The sequence below is a fragment of the Nanorana parkeri genome, unplaced genomic scaffold (genome assembly GCF_000935625.1).
Source record: "Nanorana parkeri isolate BGI_ZX_2015 unplaced genomic scaffold, ASM93562v1 scaffold378, whole genome shotgun sequence".
Classification (NCBI taxonomy): domain Eukaryota; kingdom Metazoa; phylum Chordata; class Amphibia; order Anura; family Dicroglossidae; genus Nanorana; species Nanorana parkeri.
Window position 1 is genome coordinate 389,949 of NW_017306646.1, and position 10,955 is coordinate 400,903.

Consider the following 10,955-nt stretch of genomic DNA (forward strand, 5'->3'; position numbering starts at 1 on the left):
TAAAATCATGGTATAAATATACAAAAATAACAAATGATGAATGCTAATTAATAGGTACAGTAGGCATCAATTCTATTGCAGTCATTTTTATTGCTAAAGTTAACTCGTGCTTGCTCCACATCTGTAAGTCAAGTTCCTTTTTTTTTTAATACCCCTGCATGTGATTGGGTATTGGAAGGTATTACAGATGCAGTCCACAAAAAAATAAACATTAATCTTTTAGTAAATTGAGCTTATTTAGAGAGCTTAAACGTTTGCTATATTAAAGCAGAACTCCGGGCTAATAAAATCTTAACACTATCCTGGCTGGTTCTTAAGCTCCATTCACACCTGAGCGCAGCATGAGCAAGCATTACGTTTGCACGTGTTTGTGCGTGTTTCTTTTCCGCATTTGGCACGTGTCCCCATTGATTTCAGTGGGGTCCTGAACGTTCTGCAAACGCGGAAAAGAAGTGCATGTAGCAAAATCTGCGACATGCATTCAACAATGCACATCTTCCTGCCCTCATTTGGGGTGCCATTAATAATAGTGGCACTTTAAGTGCATTTTTTAATTTTGTTTTGTTTGTTTCGCTAATGCGCGTCAAAGCGAATGTGGCACACGTTAAGGAAACATTCAGGTGTGAATGGAGCCTTAGACTGGTCCCTTCAGCCTCACTCTCTCTCCACTCCAGTGGTCTAAGGTCCTGTGAGTCATCACATTTTATACAGTGTATAGAACGTGAGGACATGACTGGAGCGAAGGAGGAGACAGGCTGGAAGAAGTGATGTAGGAGCCAGCCGGGATCACGGTTCAGGTGAGTATAACTATTGACTAAAGGCAACCTGAATTGAATACATGATCTACTAGTTATTTATTTGGCTGTTATCTCGGACACCTGGGACTGATTTATGAAACATGGCGCTGTTGACTGTGCAGACCAATCAGATTTAGGCTTTCACTTTAAAATTAACCAGGGAATATGATTGGCTGTTAAGAACAATTGCTCTAGATTCACTCTGTTTTTAATAAAGTAACATTCAATATTTTACACTAATGCCACTTACGGTCTCAGGGAGATAACTGATTAGATGAAATTAGACAATCTGTTGCTTAAAATTTAGTAACACATTACAGTTAAATTTAGTTGTTTCAAACAGTGTAACTTTATTGAGCTTAATTCCCTCCGCAATGTTTTCCAAACAGGTTTACTGTCTTAATATGCTGTCTAGCCATGGTGGCATCCACTGCTAAATTACTCACAATTACTATGAATTGTGCATGTAATTAGATCACTTTCTATTAATAGCTCCAGAAAGGTTTGGAAAGATGTGATGCCATCTGGCCTAGAGTTGTTAAATTAACTTTCCAGCTCCTACTGTTTATCCAACTCTTATGTGTCCTCATAGCAGTTAGAGCGGTGTCATGCTTGTGCTTTAAGCATTTCTTTCCATGAAATGCATCAGGTAGCATGTTGTTTGCTTCACTGAGAACTTTTATTTCAGAAGATGCTGCGATTAATGTCTTTAAACAGCGGCCGTACTGTTAGTGAAAGATTGACGCTATTACACGTTTACGATAGGTAAGCACCACTCTGGAAATACTTTGACAAAGAGCCAGAAAAAACACCTGTTTCATTGTTTCATTAGTTTTCAGTAGCTTTAAACCTTTCCAAGGTGAATCTTGAAATGCCAGTAAAGATGCCAGTATGGCCTTGCCCTAAGTATGAAATTTGGGGTTCAGTTATTGTATTTCAGAATCAGGCCAAGGACAATATTTAGGGCAACCTTCATTAAGCCTGAGCTAGGGCTGGAAATCATTTGTGTCTTTTAGGATTTTTATTGGGTGGCCGTCATAGGTAATGATGGCTGGTGCAGGACTAGCCATAAACAACTTTGCTCACATCTTCCATCAGTCTCCACCTGGGAGCGCGACGGGTGCCGATCATAAGCCCGTCCTTGCTGATCGACTTCACTCCAAACAAAAATGATCGCACTGCACTCCTCTTCACCTTAAAAATTGTATTCAACAATATAATGTAGTATAAAGTCACATAGCATCCCCGCTTCTTCTATCACCCTCTAATGCGTTTTAACCATATGGGCACACTCTCTATGAGTAAGCCCATATGGGTGAAACGCCAATCCACGAACAGAATACATGGATGAAGCCCATCCACATAACATTGCCTGTAAAAACATGCTGCATTGGGTGCTCTTCTAGTCAAGAAAGTAATAATGGTTTATTAGACACGTGATTAGTATTCACTTTCAAATAAAAATTATTTTAATCTGATTTAAGTGAAATCTGATTGCTTTATTGTATTTTACACATTGATCTTTTTACTATCTTATCGGTTAAACCTGAATTTCAGTTCTTGCAGTTCCTTAAAAGGGATGTCAGTTCAATGCATTGTTCCTAATAAATTCAGAAATATCTTTTTTTTTTTTTATGTGTTATAGACTGAATACAGGCAGCTGACTGTAGATGGCAACATTTAAGTATGAGTTGTAGAAAGGGTAGTGTGAAACGTTGTAGGAGGACAAAAGTATTTCCTGACCTTGGGAATTGTCTTGTTATACAGATTGTGTTTTATTTCTGTCATTAGGGAGGCCTGGGATGTCCTTTTTTTTATCAAGTTCTTTCCGGAACCATTATTGTATACCGCCTTGTTCAAGATAATTGTGGCTGCATACTTTTGCTGCATACGTCTTTATTCCACTGGACATACACAATAATAATATGGTTTTATAGAACTTAATTCAAGCACGGGAATATTTTTTGTTGCAGTAATGCTTATTTAATAAAGTACTGTAATGTACAATGGTTAAGTGCAAAGGAAAAGGCTCATACTTTTATATAGTATGGGAAGTAAATGTGGTATGCACAAGTCACTACAAGTGTATTAAAGACCCTCTGTTTTTATATTATGTAAGTCTGGCCATGTGTAAGGTTCCGTTCACACCTAGGTGTCAGCGTTTTCGCCCATATTACCGCACATTTTACATCTAGCATGTTTAGTGCATATTGCACATTTTTGCGTGTCTTAGACATGCACATATGAAGAAGCACATTTTAGTGTGCGGATTGAAATACATTGCAGTTGATGGACAAGCACGTACAAAAACGCACACAGAAATGTGCAAAATGCTTGTGTCGCACATTTCCTGGTGTTTCCTTTGAAGTCTATGGGCCAAGCGTGCTCTAATCTGCCAAAGAAATGCTCATGTACTTTTTCCAGCATTTGCCATTTTATAGCTTGCGACAAAACCCTCAGGTGTGAACAGGGGCCATTGAAATGAATGGGATTTCTTATGTTGAGAGTTTTTGTCACACTTGGCTTTGAGCATCAAAACACTTAGGTGCGATCAAGGACGAAGCTTTTGTTAATAGCGCCCCCCTTACAAATCACCATCATCGCTTACCGTACACTAACACTTAGATGCTGCATCATGCATCAGTATTTGTCTATGTTTGATCACTTTTCAAAATGCCAACATCTAGTCATTATTAAACTTTAGCAAATTTTAAAAACGCATCCCTCCCACAATCCACAACCAAAACCACCTGAAAATTGCTCTTGTTTGAATGGTACACACAGAAATGTGCTACAGTTACCTGCTTTGTAACCACTGACAAGTACTTAAAGGAACCCTTTCATAAGAGAAGTATGCCATTGCTGATCTCCTTCTGAAAATGATAGCTACCTGCTCATCTATGGCTTTGAGTTATTGACCCAGTAAAAGCATGCTGCTGGTGAAGTCATATCTCTTGATTTACATACTTATTCTGGGTCACAGACTCAGAAAATACTGAGGCCATCAGCATAATAGGCAGGCACCTAGAATTTTGATGAGGACAGCATCAATCACAACCATAGCCTACAGTATGTATTTCGTATAGAACAGGCTTCTCTGAGAGTAACCTTTCTCTCTTTGAAAATGTTGTCAGAAACCCTTACTAAAAATAAACTATTAAGCATATAAGCAACAGATGCTGATGGTTCAGATTATTAAGGTACTTCTATGTTTACATGATTGGGACATAAAAATATTCACTTTAAGATGGGTGTTTATGTTCAGCTGGCGGCATCTCATTGGGTCATGTGGGTGTTCAGCAACCAGAGACACTGTGGCTGGTGTCCTGCTCAGCTCCATTACGTCACTGGTTTCAAAGGATGGGTGGGACACTCCAGCTAGTGTCACATCCAACTCCTGGCAACCAGTAATGTAAGTGGGCAGGATGTCAGAAAGAGGCACCATGCAATTCCATTACAGCCCCACCCCCCACTGCGGTTAGCGAATAGTGTAGGGACACCCCTGTCCATGACTGTTTGCATGTAAACACTTATGGAGAGATTACATGTGGCTCGGAACAGATGAATGGCTCTTTATGCAGACTGTTTGCACCCAGGGCCGCTCATCTATCCCTAACTGCAGATAGTCACTCCATAGACATGCGGACAGCTGTTTTGCCTCTCAGCCTGTCAATAAAATGTACAGGCTGATCAGCCACAGAAGTACTCGCCACAGAAGTATGCTGAGATGGGTGGTGTTGTACGGCCATGACGTCTCTGGTAAATGGAAGGAATTAAGGGAGATTTATCATGAAAAAAGATTGGGTGATAGGGGCAAAAACACAGGGTAAGTCCATGGATTTAAGAGTCAGTCTACATGGCTGTGTTTTATGTTTTTTTTACTGTATTCATTCAATGTAAATTTTTGTTAAAGCTCTTATGACTGAGAATATTATCTGTTCTTCTGACATCCACGTCTGTCAACACAATCCATGTATGTGAAAACTAGCAGACCAAGAAGAAGTATAGCAATTGCATTGTGCCCTTTCTGGCCTTTGGATGCAATATCAGAATAAATAAGCAGTGTGTAACTTGGTGTCCTTCTGCTGATTAAACAGCTGGACAGGATCAGGACTTGTAAAGGGTCATTTGTGTTGTGGGATGTGTGTGGTTATACAGCTCAACTGAGAGGCGCTGTTATCTTCAGCCATGTTATTGCTAGGTTTAAGAAGATTAGCTCAGTTCTGTTCTAATAAAGAAATCTGTACACATTGTGTTCCCCCCTCCTCCAGACTTGTCACAGGGTAAGAGCTGAAATGTTCCATCATACTCCAAAATACTTAAGCTCCTTTTTTTTTGTGCAAAATCTTAGGAATTTGTTTCAGTTATGTTCTATTTAATATCATAGTTAGCATATACCATGGATGCTGTTCTTGAAACTTGATAACAGTAGCAAAACAAATTGACATTTGTCCAAGTTTTCCTTTCTTTGGCCTTCTCAGTGGGCTTAATAGATGATACAGCTCCAATGCCTAAGAAAAGATTGTTTCTTACTGATTTGTGGGGGAAAAGCCCTTCATTTAACAAAACTTTACCACACTAGAGGCTTGCCTACGTGAATCATCAGTGTTGCTTTACACAGAACGTAGAGGAAGGAAGCCAGGTCATTGCGCACTGGTTGTCATTCTGAGAAATAGGTCTGTGAGTGGGACCTTTGTCATTAATTATTACCACTATCTTCTGCCACTGGAAGTTAGCTATCCAACACTATAACCCCAGCAATGGCGATGTTGGTGACTCAGGAACAGGGTGCCTAAGCCTAATAACACCTGTGTGTTTTTGGTTGCCAAAGGATTTTACCCGTCTCCATTGTGGCCTTGTGCCCAGGGTTTGTCCAGCCTTCAAAAACTTTGAATGCCTATTCTCTCCCTCACCTTTTGCAGGAGTTACAATCCAGAATACAATAACAACATAAAACTTACTTATGATAGCCTACTGCGACAGCTTTGTACTAGCAGCACCCTTCTCTCCAGCACAGAGTTAATAACAGGCACTCCAACATTCAAAGGGTTAAAACGTATTCAAATAAGAGATATTGTCAAATGGGCACATGTTTTAAGCATCAAAGAAAATGTATTAAACTGCAATTCTAGAAAATAAGCAAGGTAATCATTGAGTTAATAACCAGCTATTAACACATTCCTACACATTGTAGCTGTGCCTAAATCAGATAGTTCAGTCAATTTGCCTTAAAGTGGACCTTCACTCTAAAAAAATGTGTTCCCCTTAAACCCTTGCCCCTGACATGAAAATCCTAAATTTTTTTGTGCTTACCCCCTTTGTTTTTTATTCTTCACATTCCGGCCTGCCCCCACTTTCTATTCTCGCTTAGACAAGAATGACATGCTCCCCTCCTGGTGCCTCCTGGGATATATATGTCACATGTCCCATGAGGCATTGGCTTCCATACAGCAGATGGAGAATGAGGGCAGGTCTAGCGTAGCTTCATCAGGGGACTGGCTACATGAACCCAGGAGAGACAACTTGCTCCCGATTACATCGGGTAAGAAGATGGTGGCATGGGACCCAGTGTAAAATGTGGCTCATAGCAGGACAAGACTGGATTCCCTGGTGGGTGAGTATGTGAATAGAGGACAACCCAGGATTAGGTAAAAGGGGAATACATTTTTTTTTTAATGGTGAGGCATAAAGTTCCTCTTTAATTTGAGTTCTCTGTAATACACCACAGCAACAGCACACAGACCATCTCACAGGATCAAGATTAGAGCAGGAGGAGTATACGTCCTAAAGCCTGTGTATCCCCTCTTTCTCTCTGCTTCCTTCATCACCAATCACATTCAAGTGTTCTAGGTGGGTTTGAATTTAATTGACACCTGTGAGAAACATCTTGGGATTGACATTTTCACACAATAATATCTCTATGTGAGAAGCAGCACTGGGGGTGTTCCAGCATCACAAGCCGGTACATTCTAGGATCAACAGATTACCGAAAAAAGCAGTGAGGAGGATTTATACATGATAGCAATCCTGGACAAGAAAACAAAGTACTGGATTTAGGCTGTTCTTTCTGCTTGCATCTCAAAATTCATTTTTTAATTAAGGCCTGAGGTAACCTTTAGGATTTTACAAAATAAAATACAAAGTAATGCAAATGGCATACTTTACATTTGTAAAACACTTGCAAAATCAAAAGAAACAATAGAATACCTATACATCACCAACGATGAATTACAGATCTTCTGTTTCCTGGGACAGGTTGAATAATGGCTATACTAGTGACAGGTGCCCAAAAACATAACAATTTTGCTCTAGTGCTTCAAAATAGGGTTAATCAACAGAACATTTCCCCTGCCAGCTAAGACTAGCAGAGTTGTTAAATTTCGCTGGGCCAAATTAGGTTTTATTACCTTTTAAAGCTTATAGACCAGCTCAGCATTTAAACATTTATAACTGTGTATCTGGACATGGTACATTATTGATAAAATGATTATCCTAAAACATTATTGTGCATCTACTTACACCAAACATCAGCATAGTGTATATTCCAATATCCAAATAGCCAGGGCCCCAATGGAGCTTTTAGCCATAATGTGCTAGCATGCACAGCATATTAACACATTATGGCAGATTTACCTGCTAAAACGATCCCCTACAGAACTGCACTTTTCCTTCAGCAGCACTTCCATTTGCTCCCTGATCTTCCGGGTTCAAGCGTTCAGCCGCTTGATTGACCGGGCCCTGATGATATAACTCCCAAGCATGCGCACAGTAGTTACTTACTATAACTCCCAAGCATGCCGACTTAGAGAAAAAGAAAATTGCTGAAAGGTAGAAAGAACACAGTCTCTGCCAATCGGCAGTTTTTTTTGTTTTTTAAACCTTTACTTTTTCTTTAAGAGAACCAGTTGAACCAAAGGGACATAGTATGCATTTTCACTCTTGTGAATATATTATTGCAGCTTTAAAGGTTATGGATGGCTCTCTACCTGTCTTAGTATAAGTGTCAGGCTGAGTTTCAGGCTGGAAGACCTACACAGGCTACCCTATCCCCTGCGTGAGGTCAGTGCTGATAACAGACATTTATAATGTTGTCATATAACAAAGGTACTGTCAGGATTACATAAAAGTAAAATAAAGGCTTTCTTAATTTACAGCCTGAAGCAACCTGGAGAGAGTGTCTGCTGTCAGCACGGAGCTCAGGCAGTGGCTTTAAAACCTGGCACTTAGCCTGACACTTTTGCCCTGACAGGAAGAGAATACAAGTAACTAATAAAAAGTAGTCCCTGAGAGTAAAAGTTGCAGGCAGGGCCTGATTTCTATCACCAGATCCAGTCAGCACACAATCGGACCAAAGGAACTCCCCTCTGCTAGGATTAACTTGCTTTACACAGAACATTATTTCTGCTTTACAGGTCATTGCCTAGCCTAGAATATTGTATTTTAGTAAATACATGATGACTGGTAGTTCTGCTGATGGTGGGGAAAAAAATGTGTGGTTAATGACTGTAGAGGAAAAAGCTGCCTCTTTTCCTGCGATGCCTATAGCCATATGCCTACTGTGCCTAAGGGTAAATTCAACCCTAGTTGCAAGATATAAAATGTAATAGGGTTACTCACAAAAGAGTGAAGAGTTTGTAGAAGGCTGGAGAAGTGAACAATTTAGGACAAAATAGCTGATTTAGAAAAATTCTCCAATTCAGCTGACTTTCCAGTTCAGCTATATTGTCCTAGATTGTTCACTTCTCCTGCCTTCTCCAAACTCTTCACCCTTTTTTGAATAACCCTATAAATGTGGATATTTAGAAGTTTACAAATGCCCATGCTTGACTGGATCTCTTTAGGACATTTCAGACCTTAGCAGTCTAACAAGTGATATGATTTCTTTGCATTGGGCAACCCACCTAACTTTAAGACCATTTTAAAAAGAGATAGGTTTTTCTGAACTGGTTTTTTTTTAAAAGTAGGTTAACTATGTGATATTCTGGGTTGTTCTGGGTAACCCATACAAAATCTATATCACCACAATCGGGACCACAGCAAAATACCCAAATTAAAATAGATAACACGTGTACTGGTGTGTACAGAACCATCACCTAGGACTTTTCGTTTCACTTTACCCCGTGTTATAATGCCCAGCAAAGCTTTCTGAATCACATTTAGTGTAATCAAGCCTTTATATTGGCATCAGGTAACTATTACTTAATGAATGGCTAGGTAAGCTACCGTTCAAGATGCTACAGTTTTTATACTTTCTCAACTGCATTGGTAAACTGATGGACTAATGGTAACCTCAACAGCATGTGTTGTCTTCAACCGAACAAAGCTTTTCACTGGCCACATCATTGGTCCAGCTGAAGAATCAGATCATAGTAATGTGCTTCAAGGAAATGTAGAATGTAAAAAAAAAAACTAGAAATGCACCTGATTATATTTGTCAGCAGCTTTACCTCTACATAAGTGTTAACACAAATAAACCTAATGTGTATGTTATCAGTTCTTCTCTTTTTTCCTTGCAGACTCTTTGCAGTGAAATGCGGGTCCTGCCTAGAAACCATCACTCCCAGTGAGTTTGTCATGAGGGCACAAAAGAGCGTTTATCATCTCTCGTGCTTCTGCTGCTGTGTATGCGAGAGGCAGCTTCAGAAAGGTGATGAGTTTGTGTTGAAAGATGGACAACTTCTCTGCAAGAGTGACTATGAGAGAGAGCGGGATCTTCTCAGCCTGGTGAGCCCGGCAGCCTCTGACTCAGGTATATCTCAAACAAAGTTAAACTTTAAGTGAAACTCCAGAAAATACTTTTTTTTTAAATTTTAGCTAAATCGGGGAGGGTGTTAAAACCTCTGCCAATTTTCATGATCACTAGTTTCACTGTTGGGTAACTTTTCCCATCACTTTTGTTCTCGAGGTAAAGGTAAATGCAAGAAGGAAAATTCAACGCAATTCAAAGCTAATTAATGTTATATGAACTGTGCATTTTTTATAACACTTTAAAAGCTAACCTCACATGCACTACGTAAAGATGATTCTTTTACAACACAATGAATTTACTATATATATTACAATTTTCTAATTGAACAGTTTTCTGCACACTCCGTTTCATATTTGGCTTTCCACTGTCATGTTCATTCCCTGTGATTGGTCTTTCTTGCTTTGTATCGCCTTCTGTATCCTTCTGATGTCTAACTTTGAAAGAGCTCTCTGTAGACAAGAGGGTGAGAGAGGGGAAGCATAAGTTAAACCCAATTTTATTGGAAAATGTAGAAAGGAGGAGAGCAGAGCCACAGATCCCATATGCTAGAGCTAATCTCCAAAGCTCACACTTCAATTACAGCCTCTGTCAACTCAAGCACTCAATCCTATGTAAACAGAACCAACTCAAAAACCATCTACATTTCCAATTAAGTGCCCTAACTCTGCCTCTTCTTTTAATTCCCCCGAACCAACAGAGCCAGTGATTTAAAAGGAAAGAAAGAGATTGATAAGTGCGGCTTCATTATTCAGAATGTCCCCTATTCTTCATCTTCATCACATACTGATAATAAACATCTTTTGTACTATATGGACCTTACAATTGTCTAGAGCTATCCAAGACCAGCTCCTGTAAAGGTCACCAAGCTCAATATGGTTGCAGCTTCTCAGGCAGGACTAAGAGAAGAGGGTTAAGGCTTAATTAAGTATCCCTTCTAGTGTCTAAGACATTTAAAACTGCAGATTTCTCAGTAATTAAAAAGTCTCCCCTTGTTGAATTTGCATTGGTTTTAAGGGCTCTTTACTATTGTTTAACTTGAATATGATCTTTTCTGGCAGGTGGTGACAAGCTGTGCGATATTAGGGTGTCATAGTGTGGAGAGCTCCCAGTGGGCTCATGTTTGCTCTTTCCCAGTCTTACTGCTTGGTTGGTCATTTGATAGAGAGACCTACAGTGTGTAGATACAGTGAAATAACTGCACATAAAGAATAGAATATCCAATAGATCACCCAGGAAAAATATATTTTATTTTGCCTTTAAAATAAGTATATATGAACCTTCATAACAAAAAAAGATTTAACACATTGAATACTTAATTCAATCTCACATGATTTACTGCACTACTAATTTCCTCAGACCTTATGAGGCTGATGGATTAAAACTGGGGGGGGGGGGGAAAAAACACAAAA

The 10,955-nt window shown here is 39.5% G+C and overlaps 1 protein-coding gene across 1 annotated transcript in view; it reads left to right on the forward strand.

Moving 5' to 3' along the window:
- LMX1A (LIM homeobox transcription factor 1 alpha) overlaps positions 1-10,955 on the forward strand; it is a 98,307-nt gene that overhangs the window by 74,442 nt on the left and 12,910 nt on the right. The window contains exon 4 of the mRNA XM_018559052.1: positions 9,314-9,546. Coding sequence (XP_018414554.1) covers positions 9,314-9,546 — 233 coding nt within the window. The remainder of the gene's footprint in view (positions 1-9,313; positions 9,547-10,955) is intronic.